General features: G+C 44.8%; 1 protein-coding gene across 2 annotated transcripts in view; it reads right to left on the bottom strand.

Annotated features, from left to right (window-relative positions):
* The window catches only part of EPHA6 (EPH receptor A6), a 1,434,803-nt gene that overhangs the window by 478,985 nt on the left and 931,107 nt on the right, over positions 1-24,711 (bottom strand). For both annotated transcript variants that reach the window (XM_073668175.1, XM_073668176.1), the window contains exon 6: positions 1,190-1,314. In XM_073668175.1, the coding sequence (XP_073524276.1) occupies positions 1,190-1,314 (125 nt within the window). The remainder of the gene's footprint in view (positions 1-1,189; positions 1,315-24,711) is intronic.

Genomic DNA, 24,711 nt, shown 5'->3' on the forward strand with positions numbered 1-24,711 from the left:
GCTTTGATGAATCGGGCCCTGTATGTGTGTTAGTTCAAGCTAGGAGGCATGCAGGCAAGGCAGGTATTGCTCTCTGTACATGGGCCATGAGATACTATGGTGTGAATTCACACTGAAAGGGGTTGTCCCTTTTAACATTTTTTTGTACCATAGCATTGAAGAGATCTAAATTAACAAACGGAGCTGTTACTTACCCTCTTGGGGTTCAACACTGTCTCTTCTTAGTTGCTCCGGGTTTTGTTGATTGGCTGCAGCCGTGTTGTCACATGTACAGTGATAGTAAATGTCGCAGCCAATCACTAGACTAATGTAGATGGCACCCAGCGCCAAGCCAATTGTATTGGTATAAGTTTTGATTTGCACAAAAAATGCAGCGAGACTACTTTTGAGTTTAAAGGGGTTGTCCGGTCCAAACCAATAAGTCTGCAGTCACTCTGTGTGACTGCAGACTTATGGATCCCCCCATTGCATGCACTGTGCACTGCGGGGATCTGCCAGTTTCTGAGCCGGGACTGGAGGGTATGTATGAGTTATACATACCCCCTCGCCAGTGGCACGGCCTCGCTCCCATACACTTGTTGACCACGCCCATTGGATGGTCGCATCAGTAGACGGGGTGCGGCTATGCTCTATACAACTGTATGGTGCGAGGGCATGCCCACTGGCCTGGAGTATGTATAACTCACACACCCTCCGGTCCTGACTCAGGCGAATCCCCGTAGCACACAGTGACTACAGACTTATTGGTTTGGCCCAGACAACCCCTTTAAGTTAAATACAGCGGCTGGCCTAACACAGAGGCAGGGAACATTGCTGCTATGGGGGCAGAGATGGGCCAGTACTGAACCGTTTTCCCTATTTTGTGAGACTCTGTTGTAGAGCCTTTGGTTGTAGCTCAGCACTAATAAATAAATTCCATATGCATTCAGCTCCCCCTAGAGGTGGCTGCATGTAACCAGAATTCTGTCATTCATGATGTCAAAAAATGTATCACGTTTTTAAAAGTAAGAAGTTCTCACAAACCTATCACTATAAACAAAATACTGTACATAAGTATTTGCTAGTATCATGTTCAGTTTATTGCCTTATAAAATGCTAACCCTATATAAAAATGACACAGAAAGGAAGACAGAAAGAAAGCACTACTTGCATCTTAAGCGTTTTTCCAGGAATGCTGAGCAAGACCTACTTTCTCATAGTACTTGATCTCGTAGTCCAGAATGACCCCATTAGGATAGTCGGGTTCTTGCCATGAAAGAGCAATGCTGTTTTGGGAGGCCCAGTCTTTCCTCACCATACCAATTAGTGAAGGAGCTGAAATGGAAAAAAAATAACAGTATAAGCAGTGAAAGACTACAGTTCAGGTATATAAAAATAGGGCACAAGAAGAAATATTTTATACTATTTTCCAGTTTAGGTTCTGCGTATAATGAGATAGTTCTACTTTAGATATACACATGGAATCATTTTTACACTCTTGACTGCAACATTTAAAGGAAATCTGTCACCAGGTTTTTGACACATAATCTGGGACAACATAAAGTAAGGGCAGAGACCCTGATTCCAGTGATGTGTCACTTAATGGTTTGCTTGCTGTAGTTTTCATATAATCACTTTTCTATCAGGAGATTATCACTAGAGGACTAGTAAACCTGCCGCCATATAGTCCTGCATATTCATGAGCTCTTTATAACCCCACCCCCATCACTGATTGGCAGCTTTCGGCCTATGCACAGTGTACACAGAAAGTTGCCAATCAGTGGTGTGGGCGGGGTTATACACAGCTGGGTATTCAAAGAACTGATAGATCTGCAACAGATAAAATAGTGATTTTATCAAAATTGCAGCAAGCAGCCCAGTAAGTGATACATTGCTGGAGTCAGGGTCTCCGCCCCTACATTAAACTGCTCTCAGATTAGGTGACAAAGACCTGGTGACAGATTTTGTTTAATTTGCGTAAATCTTCTTTTCTACCACTCCTAACTGGAAGGTCATTTTTAGTGCATTTTGGTTAATGAGATGTAGCAGAGTTAACATGGTTAGTGTTCTTATCATGAGTACTCTCTCAGTTTTACTTCCCAACTTTCAGAGCAAGGGATCAAAGAAATCTGTTTGCTGCACTCCCCTCTTTTACAGGCCATGTTACCCCCCCATTACCCAGCCCCTGAATGTGTGCACGGATGCTGGGACCCCGTCTGACGTGAGATATTATCCTGGCATCACACACTGCTTTACATTTATATATAATTATGGTAGGGTATGAGATATATTTTTGTCTTGCTTCTTTTTTGCTAGTGTGAACATGCCTCTGTTTCTTGTATGTCTGCCATCTTAGACCTCAGTTCACATTGTCTGGTTTTTTGACTTGTTTGCATTCTGTGCAATTTAAGGGTGTGGCATGCCCTTTGTTGAGCTGATTGGTATATATGTAGCTTACCACGGGCCTAGGTGGTCTGGAGTTGGGACCCGGTCCTATTTGTCTACCCTTTTATATGCATTACTTCAACTTTGATATACAGTAAGGTTTTTAATATAGGCAGTATAGGTACCGTCCCAATTTAGGGTCACCTTGCCGCTGGTGGGACGGCTTGTATACTTTTTTTGATCAAAAATAGTTCACTAAGTACCCTATATTTATTATGCAATTTTGCTTTACATTTATATATAATTATGGTAGGGTATGAGATATATTTTTGTCTTGCTTCTTTTTTGCTAGTGTGAACATGCCTCTGTTTCTTGTATGTCTGCCATCTTAGACCTCAGTTCACATTGTCTGGTTTTTTGACTTGTTTGCATTCTGTGCAATTTAAGGGTGTGGCATGCCCTTTGTTGAGCTGATTGGTATATATGTAGCTTACCACGGGCCTAGGTGGTCTGGAGTTGGGACCCGGTCCTATTTGTCTACCCTTTTATATGCATTACTTCAACTTTGATATACAGTAAGGTTTTTAATATAGGCAGTATAGGTACCGTCCCAATTTAGGGTCACCTTGCCGCTGGTGGGACGGCTTGTATACTTTTTTTGATCAAAAATAGTTCACTAAGTACCCTATATTTATTATGCAATTTTGCTTTACATTTATATATAATTATGGTAGGGTATGAGATATATTTTTGTCTTGCTTCTTTTTTGCTAGTGTGAACATGCCTCTGTTTCTTGTATGTCTGCCATCTTAGACCTCAGTTCACATTGTCTGGTTTTTTGACTTGTTTGCATTCTGTGCAATTTAAGGGTGTGGCATGCCCTTTGTTGAGCTGATTGGTATATATGTAGCTTACCACGGGCCTAGGTGGTCTGGAGTTGGGACCCGGTCCTATTTGTCTACCCTTTTATATGCATTACTTCAACTTTGATATACAGTAAGGTTTTTAATATAGGCAGTATAGGTACCGTCCCAATTTAGGGTCACCTTGCCGCTGGTGGGACGGCTTGTATACTTTTTTTGATCAAAAATAGTTCACTAAGTACCCTATATTTATTATGCAATTTTGCTTTACATTTATATATAATTATGGTAGGGTATGAGATATATTTTTGTCTTGCTTCTTTTTTGCTAGTGTGAACATGCCTCTGTTTCTTGTATGTCTGCCATCTTAGACCTCAGTTCACATTGTCTGACACTGCTTTATGGGCGGATGTGGGGGCTCCAAGGAGGTTTGCCAACTTTGCCTGATGTCTTAAGGTCTGCACTTTAGCTCAGAGCCTCCTAATCCACTGCATAGGAATATCACTATTTCTCACCATTCTAAGATTTGTGTTCTGCATTTTTACAAGTTTACAATCTTTTTTCTGTGGATGGAAAATAAATGAAATCCCTCAACACACAAATAATTTTCCCAATAGAGCACACATTTCAAGAATAATTAGACTGATCCAGGGTCGGCTCCAGGTTTTTCTGGGCCCCGGGCAAAAGAGTCTCAGTGGGCCCCTTTAGCACATACCACGATTCATGATGGAGAGATACCGCTGAGAAATATATATATATAATACAATGCCAAAGATTTCACTTCTTACATAACGAGTGATATCTACAGTACCGTACAGCAGTGGGGATTTATGCAAGTCAACCCCTTATGTGCCAATTCTTGAGACTTACCCGGGGTGGGCCGCCTCACCAATATTAGTAGAATTTAGGATGTTTCATGCTCTACACTGCTATTCCTACAGATTCCATATTTCCTCTCCTCTCATCTTCGGTTTGTTTTACAATATTTGTCATTTTGTCCTTTTACTGCTTCTTCTGTTTATATATAGTATGGCAACATTATAATATCTGAGATAAATCTCGGAGGTCGGGATTAGAGATGAGCGTTGTTCTACTCGAACTGTTCGCCAATCTCAAATTCGAGCTGTTTTGGGCGGTGTTCGAGCCGGTCGGCGAACACGAACAATTTGAGAAAAATTCGGCTGTTCGAGGTTATGTTCGATAACTGTTCGTGCACCAAAATCATAACTGGATTTTTTCTCAGTAATGATGAAAATTAATGTTAATACGCAGTTTGAGTGTACAGCGGGGCGGGGGGAGGGGCCGGGGATGGATCTCTGCAGGAACAATGAAGATCTCCATTTTTTTTTCTCTTTCCCGCATTTGCAGTGGGGAGGTGCAATCTGTCAGCCTATCAGCAGCGCACACACGGAGCGAAGTGCTTTTTTTCACACAAGCAAGGGCATGTGTCATTGGCAGTGTATGTCACATGTCCTTGCCCTATAAGACCAAGCCATTTTCCCCGTCGCCACCATTTTCTCACTGCTGCAGCTGCGTGTTAGACGGCACCGCTGTTGCTGTGTGCGCTATACCTTGTTAATTTCAAGCCAATTTTCGCACAAATATACAGATAGCTTGGGAGTAGGGAATAGTTGTGATTGCAGTCCTTTTAAGGACCAGGTTACAGCATTTCCTACGACTTTTATCAGGCAGGTCTGTGCTCTTAAATAGATAGATTGTGGGAGTAAAGACTAATTGTAATTGGAGTCCTTTTCAGGACTAGGTTACATCAGTTCCTATCAGTTTTTGCCAGGCAGGTCTGTGCCAGTGCTGTGCAAGTTTTTTTCACAGCATTTGGCTGAATCTAGCAAAGCTAATCCTTTTTGGCCTATTGCAGAGTGTGTTAGTCAGTGGAGTAGCCTATCTGTGTTGCAAGATATACCACCTGTGTATAGAATACCAATTTTTTTACTGCACCTAGTGAAGTAAAATCTTTTGGGCATAGCATCATTCTATTAGTCCATCTATACTGACCTCCATCAGGTTGCAAACTGAATATAATTTTTTTCTGCATCTAGCTCTGAAAAAATATTTGGGCTTCTAGCAGTGTGTGGGACTTGGTCTATTAGTCCATCTATACTGACCTCCATCAGGTTGCAAATTAAAAAGAATTTTTTTCTTCTTTTAGCTCTGAAAAAATATTTGGGCTTCTAGCAGTGTGTGGGACTTGTTCTATTAGTCCTTCTATACTGACCTCCAGCAGGTTGCAAATTGAATATAATTTTTTTCTGCATCTAGCTCTGAAAAAATATTTGGGCTTCTAGCAGTGTGTGGGACTTGGTCTATTAGTCCATCTATACTGACCTCCATCAGGTTGCAAATTGAATAAAAAAAATTTCTGCATCTAGCTCTGAAAAAATATTTGGGCTTCTAGCGGTGTGTGGGACTTGGTCTATTAGTCCATCTATACTGACCTCCATCAGGTTGCAAATTAAAAATATTTTTTTTCTGCATCTAGCTCTGAAAAAATATTTGGGCTTCTAGCGGTGTGTGGGACTTGGTCTATTAGTCCATCTATACTGACCTCCATCAGGTTGCAAATTAAAAATAATTTTTTTCTGCATCTAGCTCTGAAAAAATATTTGGGCTTCTAGCAGTGTGTGGGACTTGGTCTATTAGTCCATCTATACTGACCTCCATCAGGTTGCAAATTAAAAATAATTTTTTTCTGCATCTAGCTCTGAAAAAATATTTGGGCTTCTAGCAGTGTGTGGGACTTGGTCTATTAGTCCATCTATACTGACCTCCATCAGGTTGCAAATTGAATAAAAAAAATTTCTGCATCTAGCTCTGAAAAAATATTTGGGCTTCTAGCGGTGTGTGGGACTTGGTCTATTAGTCCATCTATACTGACCTCCATCAGGTTGCAAATTAAAAATATTTTTTTTCTGCATCTAGCTCTGAAAAAATATTTGGGCTTCTAGCGGTGTGTGGGACTTGGTCTATTAGTCCATCTATACTGACCTCCATCAGGTTGCAAATTAAAAATAATTTTTTTCTGCATCTAGCTCTGAAAAAATATTTGGGCTTCTAGCAGTGTGTGGGACTTGGTCTATTAGTCCATCTATACTGACCTCCATCAGGTTGCAAATTAAAAATAATTTTTTTCTGCATCTAGCTCTGAAAAAATATTTGGGCTTCTAGCAGTGTGTGGGACTTGGTCTATTAGTCCATCTATACTGACCTCCATCAGGTTGCAAATTGAATAAAAAATTTTTCTGCATCTAGCTCTGAAAAAATATTTGGGCTTCTAGCGGTGTGTGGGACTTGGTCTATTAGTCCATCTATACTGACCTCCATCAGGTTGCAAATTAAAAATATTTTTTTTCTGCATCTAACCCAGCCAATAGTTTTGGCCTAATACCACAGTTTGGCCACTCAGCTCTGCTCGGTTACCATCCATTGTTTTTTTGTGCAAACAACTCCAGAGTTGTGAATTAGTTAACCACCAAAATGAGTGGAAAAAGGCCTGCTGCTGGTGGAAAGGGGAATAGGCGTGTTGGGAAGGGGAAAAAAGGTTGTGTCCGTGGGGTAGGTGCAGAAGAAAGACCATCTTCCAGCCAAACTAAAATGTCTACTTCTTTTAGCGGACAATGTGATAAGATCCCTTTCTTACGGCCACGCCAATCGCTACAAATTCCAGATGAGGCACAAAAACAGCAGGTGCTTCAACGGATATCAAGTGCTCCTTTAAGTGGGCTCTCCTCCACATCAACTTCAACATCACAAATACTCCAGTCCTCAAAGGTGTCACCCAAATCACACTTGCTTCCTCACAGCTCCCAAATCTCCAGCTGCCCGTCTGAGTATGAGGTAGAACAGATGGTTGAGTCTGCAGAGCTGTTTACTCATACTATAGCCTGGGAATCAGAGGTCGACTCCAGCGCTTCTGTGAATCCAGACGAGGAAATGATCTGCACTGATGCCCAGAATCTTTATGAGTCGGATCCAGGACCAGACGCAGAAGGTTCTGACCATAATGTAGACCCTCATTCCCAAACTGTAACTCCTGTTGGTGGAGACAATGAGGAAGACGATGATAAGACTCAAATACCTGATTGGAGCGACAACTTTAGTTTTTTGTCAGGGCAGGAACAGGTTGGCTCTGAGGACGACGGGTGTGATAACGCACAGGGTGATGATGATGAGGTCGGAGATCCCACTTACTGTCAACCCACAGTCAGCCAAGAGATGAGGTCAGCAGAGGAGGTGGAGGAAGATGCTAGTGACGACGAGGTCAGGTTGCGCCTTCCTGGACAGAGACGTAGTACTGGAAGCACGTCAACAACTGCATCCTCAAACACAACTCTGCCTCTCACCACAAGTCGTGGTGGCTCTTCAGGTCGCATGGGTGCTAAGCCTTGCATAGCCTGGGCATTTTTTCAGATCGATAAAGATGACCCAACTCGTGTTATCTGTAACATTTGTCAGCAAAAGCTAAGTAGAGGCCAAAAAATACATAGTTTGAGTACTTCATGCATGAACCGGCACATGGACATGAAGCATAAGTTGCAGTGGGAAGCTCAGTGTGCTACAATGCGGTCTAGCCGGCCGGGCCAACCACCGTCTGCCATATCTTGTGCATCCGCGGCCTCTTCATCCTCTGTGACTGGGGGGACAGCAGTCACACCTGTTTTGGGGCGCAGACCTGCCACCTCTTTACCCGCAACAGCCAGCGTGATTGGCAGGTCATCATTTTCTTTGGAGGTGGTAACACCAGCTGGTCTTGAGCGCTGTCCGACATCGATAGCACCACCTTTGGATCAAGGCAACCTAACATGTCCGCCTGCATCTTCCTCACAGACCGGCAGTTTGCCGGGGACACCCTTATCAACCCCGTCTAAGCACAATAGCCAGCCCTCGGTCCCTCAGATGTGGACAAGTAAAAGACCATTTCCTCCTAGCCATGAGAAAGCTAAGAGGTTGAATTTCACCATCTGCAAGCTCTTGGCTACAGAAATGCTGCCTTTCCGCCTGGTGGACACAGAGGATTTTCGAGACCTTATGTCCGTCGCAGTGCCCCAGTACCAGATGCCCAGTCGGCACTACTTCTCAAAGAAAGGTGTGCCTGCGCTCCACCAGCATGTCGCACACAACATCACCGCTTCTTTGAGAAACTCTGTGTGTGACAGGGTGCATTTCACCACAGACACTTGGACGAGTAGGCATGGACAGGGGCGTTACATGTCGCTGACTGGGCACTGGGTAACTATGGTGACAGCAGGACAAGGGGCTGCTGTCCAAGTCTTGCCGTCCCCACGAGTTGTGCGTCAATCCTCTTTATGTCATTTTTCCTCCACTGCTTCTGCCTCCTCAACCTCCTCTCGGTCTTCCACCTGCACCCAAAGCCTGTCTGGTCATGCCACAAGCTTTCTAACTGCGCAGAAGGGATCCTGCACACCTCCTTACTATGCTGGCAGTAGGGCTCAATGTCATCAGGCGGTTTTTACATTGAAATGTCTGGGAAATGTGAGTCACACAGCTGAGGAGTTGTGGTCAGCTCTGGAGAACCAATTTCATGAATGGTTGTCTCCACTGGACCTGAAACCAGGGAAGGCCGTGTGCGACAATGCTGCAAACCTGGGTGCGGCCCTTCGCCGGGGCAATGTCACACACGTGCCTTGTATGGCTCACGTGTTGAACCTGGTTGTCCAGCAATTTTTAGCCCACTACCCCAGACTAGATGGCCTTCTGCAGAGGGCACGGTCGCTGTGTGCTCACTTCCGCCGTTCGCATCCCGCAGCTCAGCGACTTACATCTCTACAGAAGTCGTTGGGCCTGCCACTTCACCGGCTAAAATGCGATGTGCCTACCCGGTGGAATTCAACTCTGCACATGTTGCAGCGACTGTGGCAGCACCGACAAGCCCTGGTGCAATACGTTCTGACATATAGCCTGGGCCAACGAGATTCAGAGGTGGGGCAAATCACGCTGGAGGAGTGGTCTCAGATCAGGGACCTATGCACCCTTCTGCACAGTTTTGAAATGGCGACGAAGATGTTTAGTGCTGACGATGCCATTATCAGCATGACTATTCCGGTGATTTACATGCTGGAGCACATGTTAAACAGAATTCGGAGTCAGGTGGTGGCACAAGAGGAGGTGGAGGAAGTAGAGGAGGAGGAGTTGTATGCGGAAGGGCTAACATCTGCAAGGTCCAGACGGTCGGCAGCACCAAGGCGGCAGGCATGTGAGGGTGGGGGAGATGATTTTACCAGGGCGCATGGTAGCAGCCAAACTAGTGAGGAAGGTGCAGGAGCCCAGGAAGAAGTGGAGGACGAACTGATGGAAGACTCATCAGATGAGGGAGACCTTGATCACATTTCTGTTGTGCGAGGTTGGGGGGAGAGGACAGAGGAAGGAAGCATGATTGCTACCTCGCCACCAACACAACAGGGACTTGGTGCTCCTGGATGCGCAACACACATGAGTGCCTTCTTGCTGCACTACCTGCAACATGACCCTCGAATTGTGAGAATTAGAAATAATCCTGACTACTGGGTTGCCACACTGTTAGATCCCCGGTACAAAAGTAAATTTGCAGAAATTATTCCTGCCATAGAAAGGGATGCACGCATGCAGGAGTATCAGCAGAGACTGTTGCAGAATCTTACATGTGCTTTTCCACAAAATACCAGTGGTGCACGTAGTGAATCTCACAGTTCCAACTTGCCAACCGTGGGACCGTCAAGTGTTCAGCACTCAAACCGTAACAGAACCACAGTATCTGCTGGTAACATCAATTTTGCGGAATCATTTCACCACTTTTTTAGCCCATCCTTTGCAAGGCCACAGGAGACAAGAAGTCTGACACATAGTCAACGCCTAGAGACGATGGTACAGGAGTATCTCCAAGTAAACATTGAAGCCACGACTGTGTCACTGGACCCTTGCTCTTTTTGGGCTTCCAATCTGGATAAATGGCCGGAGCTAGCCACTTACGCCTTGGAGATCTTGTCATGCCCCGCAGCCAGCGTTCTGTCTGAACGTGTGTTCAGCGCTGCTGGTGGTGTGCTGACAGATAAGCGCACGCGGCTCTCCACTGATAATGTAGACAGACTCACGTTCATAAAGATGAAGAAATCATGGATCCGAAACAACTTTTCTACCCCTGTGTCATCCTGGGGAGAGTAAAAGCTTGATGATTGGTTAAAATCACCCTACCAACCGTTTTAAGCTTTCAAATTACTAATCATGTTTATCTGTATCTTGACTGGAAAATAATTTGGGCTTTGTAGCAGTGTGCAGCACTGATCCTATTAGGCCATCTATAATAAGCTTCACCAGATTTAAAATTAAAAATAATTTTTAGCTGCATCTAGCCCGGAAAATAATTTTGGGGCTCCGAGATGCGCAAGACACATAAGTGCCTTCTTGCTGCACTACCTGCAGCATGACCCTCATATTGTCAGAATTCGAAGTAATCATGACTACTGGGTTGCCACACTCTTAGATCCCCCAAACTTTTCGATCAACCTTTTCATTTTAATAAAGACCAAAAAAATGGTCATTTTTGAAATTATAAGCATTAGCAGGTTGTTAGAAACTGAAATCAAACAGTTTTCAACTCAAAACTTTATTCTAGGTGATGTTACATTTTCACATAGGACCCCTTGTTCGAAAGGAGCTTCTGAACTCTCTCGTCCATTGAATTTGTCAGGTTTTGGATGGTTTCTGCTTCAATTGTTTTGCATGAGGACAGAATACCCTCCCAGAGCTGTTGCTTAGATGTGAACTGCCTCCCGCCATCATAGACACTCCTTTTAATGATGCTCCAAAGGTTCTGAATGGGGTAGAGGTCAGGGGAGCATGGGGGTCACACCATAAGTTTGTCCCCTTTTATGCCCATATCAGCCAGAGATGCAGATGTTTTATGTGCAGCATGAGATGGTGCATTATCATGCAGAAAAATGATCTTGCTGTGAAATACACGGTTCTTCTTCTTGAACCATGGCAGGAAGTGCTGTTTGAGAAAATCCACATACATTATGGAGTTCATCTTTAGCGCCTTCAGGGATCCTAAAGGGGCCGACAATCTCTCTCCCCATGATTCCAGCCCAAAACATTACTCCACCTCCTCCTTGTTGGTGCTGTAGCCGTGTTTGCGTGGGGTGTCCATCAACCAGCCATCCTCCACTCCATTCATCTGGACCATCGAGCGCTGCACGGCACTCATCCGTGAACAAAACAGTTTTGAAATCAGTCTTCATGTAATGTTTGGCCCACTGGAGCCGTTTCTGCTTGTGTGAAGTGGATAGAGGAGGTCGACAGGATGGCATATGCACAGCTGCAAACCTCTGAAGGACCCTGCATCTTGTTGTTCGGGGGACGTTGGAGGCACAAGCAGCTTCAAAAACTTGTCTGCTGCTATGACGAGGCTTTTTTGCCGCTGCTGTTTCAACCTGACGTAATTGCCTGTAGGAAAGAGTCCTCAATTTGCCCTTATCAGCACGCACACGTGTGTACTGTGAATCAGCTACATACTTCTTGATTGCCAAGACACTTCATCCTGATCATCGCACAATGTTGATTGTAGTCATGCCTTGACCTAAACACTCCACAATTTGTTGCTTCTCAGCAGCCGACACATCCTTTTTCTTTCCCATTTTGGCAGAAAATGTAGGCTGCTTAATAATGTGAGAGAGCCTTCTTAAGTAGTCTTGCCTTTCATTGGACACACCTGCCAAACTAATTAGCACAGGTGTCTGCAATTGCTTACAGTGATATAAAGAGCCCTGACACACATCACCATCAATGAGTTTAACTGACAAACAAACAAATTCTTCCCTTATCACTCCTAAACACTTTTTGCATAATAATTTGGAACGCGGTGTACATGTGCTTTTCCACAAAACACCAGTGGTTCACGTAGTGAATCTTACAGTTCTAACTTGCCAACCGTGGTCTGTATGGAATTGTTCAATAAAGGGCCCAAAATTAAGATAACATAGATGGGAGAGGTCTCTATGAATAGGAATTCCTAAGTATTTGATACCCTGTGAGGGCCAGGCAAAGGGAAAGTTGGACTGGATGGAATCCTATATGGATTTAGGGAGGGAGACATCGAGGGCCTCAGACTTCGCTGCATTGATTTTAAAATTTTACCATGTAACAAAGTGATCTATTTCAGCCATAACAGCAGGGATGGATATATGTGATTGAGTGATATATACTAGGACATCATCAGCAAATAGAGAGCACTTGTACTCGGTGCCTCCCACCTCAATCCACCTAATATTGGGGTTATGGCGATTTGATGAGAGCAGGTGCTCCGTCACTAGGATGTATAAGAGAGGGGACAGAGGACATCCCTGCCTTGTCCCATTGGTGATTGTGAAAGGTGATGAAAATGTTCTGACGCACCCCCTGGGCCTTGGGACACCCGGAGCCGGACCCTTTTTGGTGGATGCTGGTGGTTGTAGTCTTCGTGGCGGCGATCCGGTTCCATGGCTCAGGGCGGTCAAACCAGTGGCGGAACTATTTATGTGGTTTTGATGTTTAAATGTCCGACTACGCCACCCGTGGATTGCGGTCAGAGTGAACCGCCGCTACAGGGCAGACCGCTAAGGCTGGTGTTGTGGGTGCAGCAGAGCGTAGCATAACTCCCCACGGGAGGAGTATAGCCTCAGGGCAGTGTATGCGGAGGATGGGGGTGATGGTGCAGGGCAGCAGCAGTAACGACACGGAGTCAGTGATGCAGTTCAGGGCCTTTACTCACAGTTCTTATTATCCAGACCACGTCTGCAGGTAACGGCTGCCCACGTCGTACTGTGCTCACCAGGTGAGGGGCTCAGACAACTCCCAGATAACTTTGGAGCGCTTCACAGGACCCCCTTTGTGTGTCCTTTGTCTGGCCTTTCTTACCAACACTTCTGTCCGGCTGCCTCGGGCCTCCTCTTGGTAAACTTGGCGCCAGTTTCCCTGACCCTATGTGGTGCCTTCCTAGTGGGTGGAGCAAGGGGCTGCGCCACATAAAATGTCAGAGCCTCCGGTTTCTAGCTGAGGGTCGTTTCCTGCCTCCACTAGTTCGGGGACCGGTCTCCCCCTTTGGCCTGACCCCTCCACGCAGGTGGATTCGGGCGTGCGGTGGCGACTCGCCCGTCCGCACCCCTGGGATCCCTTCATTCCTCGTTCCTGGAGCCTTCTCCGCTCCTCTTCCTTCCTTCTCCCTCTTGCAGGCCTGGGCCTCTGTTACTAGGCCCGCCTCCGGAGCAGAGCTCATGCAGAGCCCCTGCTCCCTGCCACTTCTGCTCAGACTTCTCTGCACTGAACTAAGATGGTGCCCACCTTTTATACTCCCTTCTCAATGCACCCAGGAACTGCTTCCTCCCTGCTCCTGCACTGCAGGGTTCCCCTTCCTCAGTGTTCCCTCCCCCCACTCCAGCCAGGGACAGGGACTGTCGTGCCCATCTCAGGGGCATATTGGTCGCCCTGCCCCACGGCAATGTGGTGTAATGCATGCAGGTGTCGGGTCCTGATCCACACTCCATCCTTATCTGAGAGTGAGATATCACACCTCTGGGTGAGGTGCAATACGTCTGTAGCAACCGAGCCCTCGGTGCTACAGTTCCATTTATCTTCAGCCTAGGTGACGTATTGTGATACAGGGCCGTGATTTTGGCTATAAAAGGGTCCCCTAGACCCCTACCCCAAGCTTTTTAAGAGAATCATATATGGCGTGCCAGGAGACTCTATGGAATGCTTTCTCAGCATCCAACGAGAGTATCTACTTACAAATTTTTAACTGCATCTAGCCCAGGAAATACTTTGTGCCTAGTAGCAGTGTCTGCTAGTCAGCGGATTATCCCGGCTGTTAAGCAAGCTACACCACCTGTAGTTTGGACACTTAATTTTTTCAAAGGAAATGCTTCGGGACCACGGGATACTTAGTGAAGAGCATCAGGTGGCACCCCAAGGCATAGGGGCTGGGACTGGCACTAGGATGCCTTGCGGTGGACAGCCGAGCTCGATCCTTATAAAAGCTTTTTAACTGCAGCAGCTTTAGTGGACGCTACTGGAGCTGGAATTACGCGGCTGCTGGCATGAGACTTGCCCTCCAATAGATCCTTGTAAATGGATTTAAAGTGTATTCATTTAAATTAGAGGGACAATTTAAATTAAAAAGCTTAGAGCTGCCTCCACCACAGGGGGGCTCTCTCGACCCACCAGCGGACAGGCACCAGTATTGGGAGAGGGGGGCTGGCCGTCAGGGTTCACCGCGGCTCTGGCACAAACCCGGCGACACGGAGGTGGCACGGGCAGGAGCGGACTGGCCGTCTCGGCTTCTCACTTTTTGGATTTTAGAAGGGCATGACATGCCTATATCTGTGTCTCCCCCTCCTTTTACTCCTCCACCTCTTTTCTTTTCGCATGACTATATGTACTTGTCACTTTTCCATGTGTTAGTTGTGTCTTCTGAGCAGTTTGTCAGCTTTTGGACACCTTTGAAGGTGTTTTCTATGTGTTTCTATGTGTTTTTGTTTGCCTGCCATTGGTTTTAACGGTGTTCGAAGGTGTTCGACGAACAGTTCGACGAACAGTTCGGCGAACACACGGGTGTTCGACGAACCGAACCGAACTCGAACACTACGGGGGTGGCTCAACACTAGTCGGGATCAGGAACGTCATATATTTCCTTACCATATATTCTAGTATATAGCCCATCAGATGGTAATGAGAATACGCTCTGTCCAGAGGTGAGGATTACAAGGCTAATACATATGGAAATTATTAGTTGTGAATTAGAGGCTATCGTTCTTCCAATATACAGTGGGGAAAATAATTATTTGATCCCTTCCTGTTTTTGTAAGTTTGCCCACTGACAAAGACATGAACAGTCTATAATTTTAAGGGTAGGTTAATTTTAACATTGAGAGAATATCCCCCCAAAAAATCAAGAAAATCACATTGTATAAATTAGATACATTTTTTTGCATTTTGCAGTGAGAAATAAGTATTTGATCTCTCTGGCAAACAACACTTAATACTTGGTGGCAAAACCCTTGTTGGCAAGCACAGCAGTCAGATGTTTTTTGAAGTTGATGATGAGGGTTGCGCACATGTCAGGAGGAATTTTTCTCCCCTCCTCTTTGCAGATCATCTCTAAATTATTAAGATTTTGAGGCTGTCGCTTGGCAACTCGGAGCTTCAACTCCCTCCATAAGTTTTCTATGGGATTAAGGTCTGGAGACTGGCTAGGCCACTCCATGACCTTACTGTGCTTATTTTTGAGCCACTCCTTTGTGGCCTTGGCTGCATGTTTTGTGTCATTTTCTTGCTGGAAGACCCAACCACGACCCATCTTCAATGCTCTTACTGAGGGAAGGAGGTTGTTGGCCAAAATCCCACAATACATGACCTCATCCATCTTCCCTTCAGTACAGTTCAGTCGTCCCCTTTGCAGAAAAGCACCTCCAAAGTATAATGTTTCCCCCACCATGCTTCACAGTTGGGACGATGTTCTTAGGGTTGTACTCATCCTTCTTCTTCCTCCAAACAAGGCGAGTTAAGTTAATGCCAAAGAGCTCAAATTTGTCTCATCTGACCACAGCACCCTCTCCTAATAACTCACAGAATCATCCAGGTGTTCATTGGCAAACTTCAGACGGGCCTGCACATGTGCCTTCTTGAGCAGGGAGACCTTGCGGGCACTGCAGGATTTTAAACCTTTAAGGCGTAATATGTTACCACTGGTTTTCTTGGTGACTGTGGTCCCAGCTGCCTTGAGATCATTAACAAGTTCCCCCCCGTTTAGTTTTAGGCTGATCTTTCACCTTTCTCATGATCGAGGATACCCCAAGAGGTGAGATTATGCATGGTGCCCCAGATTGATGTCGATTGACAGTCATTTTGTATTTCTTCCATTTTCTTACTATTGCACCAACAGCTGTCTCCTCCTCACCCAGCGTCTTGCTTATGGTTTTGTAGCCCATTCCAGCTTTGTGCAGGTCTATGATCTTGTCCCTGACATCCTTAGAAAGCTCTTTGGTCTTGCCCATGTTGTAGAGGTTAGAGTCTGACTGATTAATTGAGTCTGTGGACAGGAGTCTTTTATACAGGTGATTATGTAAGACAGCTGTCTTTAATACAGGTAACAAGTTGATTAGGAGCGTCTAACTGGTCTGTAGAAGCCAGAACTCATAATGGTTTGTAGGGGATCAAATACTTATTTCTCACTGCAAAATGCAAAAAAAATGATCTAATTTATACAATGTGATTTTCTTGATTTTTTCTTGGATATTCTATCTCTCAATGTTAAAATTAACCTACCCTTAAAATTATAGACTGTTCATGTCTTTGTCAGTGGGCAAACTTACAAAAACAGTAAGGGATCAAATACTTATTTCCCCCACTGTAATTGTCCTTCTGGCAGGAAGCTTGGCCAGTATATGTCAATATCCGGTACTTTTTTTTCACTGCACTGGCAAGAATAGTCAGCAACGCTTAAGACAACAGGATCCTGCAAAAAATATATTGTCCAGTACAATGTTCTCTACTTTGGTAGTCAAAGGCGAGTACATAGCCATAGAGATGTCAGCAAATCAAATCTATCACATTTATTTTTCTTTCTTTCTTTCTCATCTAATTTCTATTTATCACATTTCTTTCTATCTACAGTATCTACCATCTATCACATATCTATCTAAGTGTCTATCTGTTTATCTCATATCTATCACATATCTATCTATCTATCTATCATTCTATCTATCTTATCAGGAAAAATTCCATGCCTGCCCACCCATCCTTGATCTGTATGAATAATGTACTTTTCCATTATCCGGATGGCACCATCATCTCAATTTCTGTGATAAATACAGTGTTATATACAAATCAAGGATGTCATGCATATGGTATGAATGTTATGGCACAGCGCATGCATCTGTAATGATTCCACCCCTCAGTACTGAGCGGTCTGTTCAGTGATTGACAGCTCAGTTGTCCAGTCTGGTGCAGGGGCGTGCTGAGCTGTTTGTGTTTTTATTGACAGCTCGACCTTCCAATCTGATACTGGGAGGTGCTGAGCTCTCGTCAGGTGCTCCTGGTTCCCTTTATTGCTCAGCTATTTAACTGAGCTGACAGTGCCAGATAACTGTCAGCTGTAGCTTCAGCTAAGTGTGGTTTATTGACTCCATGCCTTGTATTTAACTTGTTGATCTATTGTTGCCTTACCTTGTACATCGTTCTGACCATCCATGTGTTTAACCCCTTTGCTCTGATCCGCTATCCTCCTGGTATTTTGACCTCGGACCGTTACCTGACTACGCTTTTGTCTCTTCCCTCTGTTTATGACGTACCCTCCTGGCTATTGACCTCAGAGTCCTCGATTAATCCGACTCACAACTTATCCGTGAGAAGTGACTCAGCGTCACGGCAGCCACATCTATGCCTATTGGTGTCAGAGGTGGCACTACACATGCCTATACATCACAATAAGTGCACTGGCACTAATCACAGCAGGGGCTGCCATCCATACATCTATGCGACAAGCTGGCACACGGGGCACTAGGATTAACAGTTAATCTCATGGCATGGCTCCTCTCCCCCACGCAGCTGCTCCGTAAGGAGGAAGTTACTGGTGGCAGCAACAGGATGGGTCTGCCCCCAAGAGGACTGAGTGGAAAATGGATTCTGATGCACAGTGACTGGCAAGCGGCACGAACGGTGTCCCCGACAGTGAGTAGGCCCCCCATTTGTCCAGACCCCCAGCACTTGCCTGGTTGCGCCAGGTGGTGACGCGGCCCTGGACTGAACCATATATTTTGCACTACATTCTAGAAGCACTAAGAAATCCAGTAATGATGACGTAAAATCTCAGTGTTCATTATAGTGGTGTATACACAATAATCATTTAGGAAATCATATAATTATATTATATACATAGAATTATCAAAATGTTATATACACATTAAGAAATAAATTATGGACCAGCACTAGGAGAACCATGGATTAGTTTTTGACCAGGGCAATGTGGTTTATATAATGTTTGCATCTTCTCACGCTCCAAAAATACATTTATCTAAATGAAGTGCCTATAAATCTGTTGTGAGTGTATGTACAGGCCTGGAATCAGAAAATTAGATTGAAAGCTTTGCTGGGGACAAGGTTGTCATATTCCTGGTACGCACTTACTGTAATGTTTGCAGATAAGTATAGCTTACGTTACTGTGTGCGGGAAATGCTGAGCTAGAGCTATACAGTATTGATGAAATGGAAAATGCTAGCACATCTGCTTCTTCCTAGTATCAATAATTGGTAGAGGTTAAAGTTCAACTTTTTCCTCTGAGCCTTTTACCGAGTAGCTAAACTAAAACAGATGAAACCAACGTATGGTGGATATTGACAATATACTTTTAAGCATTGTCCTATACAATATGAAGTTATTCATGCCCTGTGTAACATCTATCTATATAATTGTCTTATCCCGTCTGTCTGTCTGTCCAGGAAATCCCGGGTCGCTGATTGGTCCGGCCGCGGCCAATCAGCGACGCGGCATTTCAGAAAAACATGGCGGCCATTAGCGGCTCATGTGCGGCACGGAGGTCAGCGGCGATGCAGCCGGCTGCTCACAGCATAAGTCCTCTGACCGCAGGCGCCGCTGACCTACATGCGGCTATCGTCGGAAGATCAGCGGCTACGGCCGCTTATCTCCCGAGGACAAGTGTGACGCCCCTCCCCTCCTCTCCCCTCCCCTTTCCTCTCCTCCCGTCCCTCCCCCCGCTCGATCAGGACCCCGGCACCCGGCGTCATACTTACCCCTCCCCGTGCCTGCGCAGCAGCTCCTGCATCTTCCGCTGATGCTCTGTGACGTCTCAGGTCAGAGGGCGCGGTGACATCTTTACACCGCGCTCTCTCCTGATCGGTCACAGCGCACAGCGGGAAGATGCCGGCTACGCTGGAGTCCAGAGAAGCAGTGAGGTGAGTATTGGATTTTTTTTTGTTGTATGGGGCCATAGGGGACCTGCATGGAGCACTATGGGGGGATGTGACATTCTGCATGGGGTATTATATAGGGGGGATGTGACAGCCTGCATGGGGCACTATGGAGAGATGTGACATCCTGCATGGGGTATTATATAGGGGGGATGTGACATCCTGCATGGGGCACTATGGAGAGATGTGACAGCCTGCATGGGGCACTATGGAGAGATGTGACAGCCTGCATGGGGCACTATGGAGAGATGTGACATCCTGCATGGGGTATTATATAGGGGGGATGTGACAGCCTGCATGGGGTACTATGGAGAGATGTGACATCCTGCATGGGGTATTATATAGGGGGGATGTGACTTCCTGCATGGGGCACTATAGGGGGATGTGACATCCTGCATGGGGAATTATATAGGGGGATGTGACTTCCTGCATGGGGCATTATTTAGTGGGGATGTGACATCCTGCATGGAGTATTATATACGGGGGATGTGACATCCTGCATGGGGTATTATATAGGGGGGATGTGACAGCCTGCATGGGGCACTATGGAGAGATGTGACATCCTGCATGGGGCACTATGGAGAGATGTGACATCCTGCATGGGGCACTATGGAGAGATGTGACAGCCTGCATGGGGCACTATGGAGAGATGTGACAGCCTGCATGGGGCACTATGGAGAGATGTGACATCCTGCATGGGGTATTACATAGGGGGGATGTGACAGCCTGCATGGGGCACTATGGAGAGATGTGACATCCTGCATGGGGTATTATATAGGGGGGATGTGACTTCCTGCATGGGGCACTATAGGGGGGATGTGACATCCTGCATGGGGTATTATATAGGGGGGATGTGACTTCCTGCATGGGGCATTATTTAGTGGGGATGTGACATCCTGCATGGGGTATTATATACGGGGGATGTGACATCCTGCATGGGGTATTATATAGGGGGGATGTGACAGCCTGCATGGGGCACTATGGAGAGATGTGACATCCTGCATGGGGCACTATGGAGAGATGTGACAGCCTGCATGGGGCACTATGGAGAGATGTGACATCCTGCATGGGGTATTATATAGGGGGATGTGACAGCCTGCATGGGGCACTATGGAGAGATGTGACATCCTGCATGGGGTATTATATAGGGGGATGTGACTTCCTGCATGGGGCACTATAGGGGGATGTGACATCCTGCATGGGGTATTATATAGGGGGGATGTCGCTTCCTGCATGGGGCATTATATAGTGGGGATGTGACATCCTGCATGGGGTATTATATAAGGGGGATGTGACATCCTGCATGGGGTATTATATAGGGGGATGTGACAGCCTGCATGGGGCACTATGGAGAGATGTGACATCCTGCATGGGGTATTATATAGGGAGGATGTGACATCCTGCATGGGGTATTATATAGGGGGGATGTGACTTCCTGCATGGGGCATTATATAGTGGGGATGTGACATCCTGCATGGGATATTATATACGGGGGATGTAACATCCTGCATGGGGTATTATATGCATGGGGTATTATATATGGGGGATGTGACATCCTGCATGGGGTATTATATAGGGGGGATGTGACTTCCTGCATGGGGCATTATAAGGGAGGGGGGGGATGTGACATCCTGCATGGGGCATTATAAAGGAGGGTCGGGAGACATATGCTAGTATACCCGATGCGTTAGAATCGGGCCACCATCTAGTAGTATATATCCATGTTCTGAAAGGTTTATTCCAATGGTGCCGAGGTGCAGCTGTCTTTGGTATAAAAGAAAAAAGAAAAGTCTCATTCTTAGGGCTCATGCAGATCTCCAATTTTTTGTCGTACGAGAAAATAGGTCTGATTATTCTGATGAGGCTCTGATCAGAATTGGATCAGAGTTTGGTATGAGTGCCATCAAATTTTCTCATATGTGGAGAAATTTGTAAAAAAAAAGTGTCCACCTTCTCCATTCTGACAGTCTGTGAAAATCGTACTCAGATGTCATCCGAGTGCAGTCCGATTTTTTCACCAACCCATTGACTTGCATGTCTGATTTTGATCTGACCCTTGGATCAAAATAGGCCATGTCTCCAAGTCCAACGACCACTCGATCGGAGGAAAAAAAATCCAACATGTGAACGGCCCCATTGACTATCACATTTAAGAGTGCTATCCCTGAAAAACATGGATACATAAAAATAGGAAATCTGCATGAGCCCTTACAAATAGACAACTGTTTTGAGTGTTAATTCCCAGACTTTCCACTTCTAGCAAACAGCTAATACATGGTTTGGTGTGAAAGTGGAGTAACACAGCAATCAGCCATTGTTGCAGACATCCAGGAGAAGATTCTGAAAAGCCAGAGGAAATCGACACAAAAATGATCCCTGGAGGGGCACGTCAGCAGGACAGGATGGTGACGTGTACTGAAATCAGTTCACGTGAAGACTGAGTCTCAGCATTGAAAGAGTTAAAGGGAACCTCTCATGAGGATTTTACTCATCAAACTAATGGCACATATGTAGGAACTTTCAGGCTGATTCAATTCACACCATGATTGTAGTAATCCGTTGTGTCATTTCTGCGAAATCCAGCATTGAAATTGTATGTCCTCCTGCCCTCCATTGCTACTTCCTATCCAGCGCCTGTCTCCTGTGTCTGACTGACAGAGCACTGAAATAAGAGTGACCTATCAGTCAGACACAGGAGGCAGGTGGCCAGTATTGAGGGAGGACAGGAGAGTTGCAAGTGCTATATCCTGCCCCTAAAGCACTTGCAGCTCACTTGTATGCAATCTCAAAGTTCAATTTCTCTGAAACCACAAAGCGCATTTCTACATTCAAGGTATGGATTTATTCAGCATGAAAGCCCCGACATATGTGCCATTAGTTTGATATGTAAAATCCCCTGTACATTCACGTCATTAGTTTTAAATGTGAAATCCTCACGGCAGGTTCTTTTTAAAGAAGGGGAATAAACTGTAGCATCAGACATATCATAATTGGTGACTTGATTTGATCGTAGATGACCATTTGAAATAGTTGCAATATATCATGTCTGATGAAACGCCTCATTCACACATCCGTGCTTAATCACGCACATGAAAAAATGGTATCGGTGTCATCAGTGTTGTGCATCAGTATGTCATCTGTGTGTCCGGTTATACCGTTGATGTGTTATCAGTGTGTCCGCTTTTATGGTCCGTGTGTCATCTCTGTGTCCAGTTTTACCATCAGTGTGTCAACAGTGTGTCCGGTTTTACCGTCAGTGTGTCATCAGTGTTTTCCACGGATGAATAAAGAAATAAACTAGTTGGTGCAGTAGATTCTAAGAAAACCAACAGACTCGGCATTCACGATCTGCATGTTTTTGAGTCTGTATATTTGAATAATTAATTTAAATTGGTTTGTTCAAAATAATAGCAGTGTGGAGTTCAATTAGTGAGGTCAATCATTCTGTGAAGAAACAGATGTGAATCAGGTGGCCCTTATTTAAGGTTGAAGCCAGCACATGTTGTACATGCATTTATCCTTGAAAGCCTGAGAAATATGGGTCGCTCTAGACATTGTTCAGAAGAACAGCGTATTTTGATTAAAAAGTTGATTGGAGAGGGTAAAACTTATAAAGAAGTGCAGACAATGATAGGCTGTTCAGCTAAAATGATCTCCAATGCTTTAAAATGAAAAGGAAAACCAGAGAGACGTGGAAGAAAGCTGAAGACTACCATTCAAATGGATCCAAGAATAGCCAGAATGGCTAAGGCTCAGCCAATGATCAGCTCCAGGATGATCAAAGACAGTCTCAAGTTACCTGTGAGTACTGTGACAGTTAGAAGACGCCTGTGTGAAGCTAATCTCTTAGCAAGAAGTCTCCGCAAAGTCCCACTGTTAAAAAAAAGACATGTACTGAAGCGGATACAATTTGCCAAAGAACACATCAACTGGCCTAAAGAGAAAATGGTGAAACATTTTGTGGACTCATGAAAGTAAAATTGTTGGGTCCAAGGGCAGCAGGCAGTTTGTCAGCCGACCCTCAAACTCTGCATTCAAGCCACAGTACACTCTGAAGACAGTGACCAGTTTGCAGAAATTAAAATACTTGAAGAGGTCATGTTGCCTTACGCTGAAGAGGATATGCCCTTGAAATGGATGTTTCAACAAGACAACGACCCTGAACACACCAGTAAATGAGCAAAATCTTGGTTCCAGTCCAAGAAAATTGAGGTAATTGAGTGGCCAGCCCAATCCCCGGACCTTAATTCAATACAACAGGGTTCCCCAACTCCAGTCCTCAAGGCCCACCAACAGGTCCTGTTTTCAGGATTTCCTTAGTATTGCATAGGTGATAATTCCATCACCTGCACAGACAGTAATTCCATCACCTGTGCAATACTAAGGAAATCCTGAAAACAGGACCTGTTGGTGGGCCTTGAAGACTGGAGTTGGGGAACCCTGTGATAGAACACTTGTGGGGTGACGTAAAAAATGCAGTTACTGAGGCAAAGTCAACAAATGCCAAAAAATTGTGGGATGTAGTCAAAGCATCCTGGGCTGGAATAACAGTTGACAGGTGCCAGAAGTTGGTTGACTCTATGCAACATAGATGTGAAGCAGTTCTAAAAAACTGTGAGTGTACAACTAAATATTAGGGTAGTGATTCACAGGTATGCTAAATCCTCAAAAAAAAGAGTACATATTATGAGTTTGTAAAGACAAATGCAGACACTGCGATTTTTTAAAACAGTGCAATGTTAATTTTTTGTTATTTTCTGTAAAGTAGTTAAAACTTATATACATTTCTCTTCATGTTCTGAATTAGAAAACAGTGTGCAATGTTCTCAATGCATGGAAATAAAAACTAGTATAAAGATTTTGTGCCCAATTCATGTTTTTGAACACACTGCTATTATTTTGAACACTACTGTACGTGCCATGTATAGAGAACATGCTAAAAAAAAAGAGGTATGCACACCTGCCAAATAGAGTGAAATATAACTCAAACATTATGACAGCATAGAAAAACACCTCACATAATTAACAACATTAAAAAGAAATGTGGGTGGAAATAGTACTATGTAATAAATATAATTAAAGTGTGATCAAGGTAATGCCCTCGGCAATATAGTATCCAGATACTGTAAAGAGAGATAGTAGTAAACCCATCAAGAAAGTGACAGGTGCATAAAGTATCATATAATAATATAACAAGACCATCATAATACAGTAGAATAAAAATGAATGCAAATAATGAACATAAATCTATAACGCAAAACATAATACCAACGTGGAGCAAAAACAAATATGAATTATTGAGCAAAGTAGCAAATGATTTCCAAAAAATGGTATACAAATCAAGGAACAGAGATGATTGTAAAGTATATCTACAACGTAAATGCTGTAAAAGTGAGAGAAACCTGGAGAGAACACAGGACGACACAATTCCCAACCTGTTTCGCTGCCAGCTGCGTCTTCCTCAGGGCTACACGGACATCATGCAGCAATTCTATGCACAATTAATTGTTCATGA

The sequence above is a fragment of the Phyllobates terribilis genome, unplaced genomic scaffold (genome assembly GCF_046119375.1).
Source record: "Phyllobates terribilis strain yellow unplaced genomic scaffold, ASM4611937v1 Scaffold_2__4_contigs__length_985480577, whole genome shotgun sequence".
NCBI classification, from domain to species: domain Eukaryota; kingdom Metazoa; phylum Chordata; class Amphibia; order Anura; family Dendrobatidae; genus Phyllobates; species Phyllobates terribilis.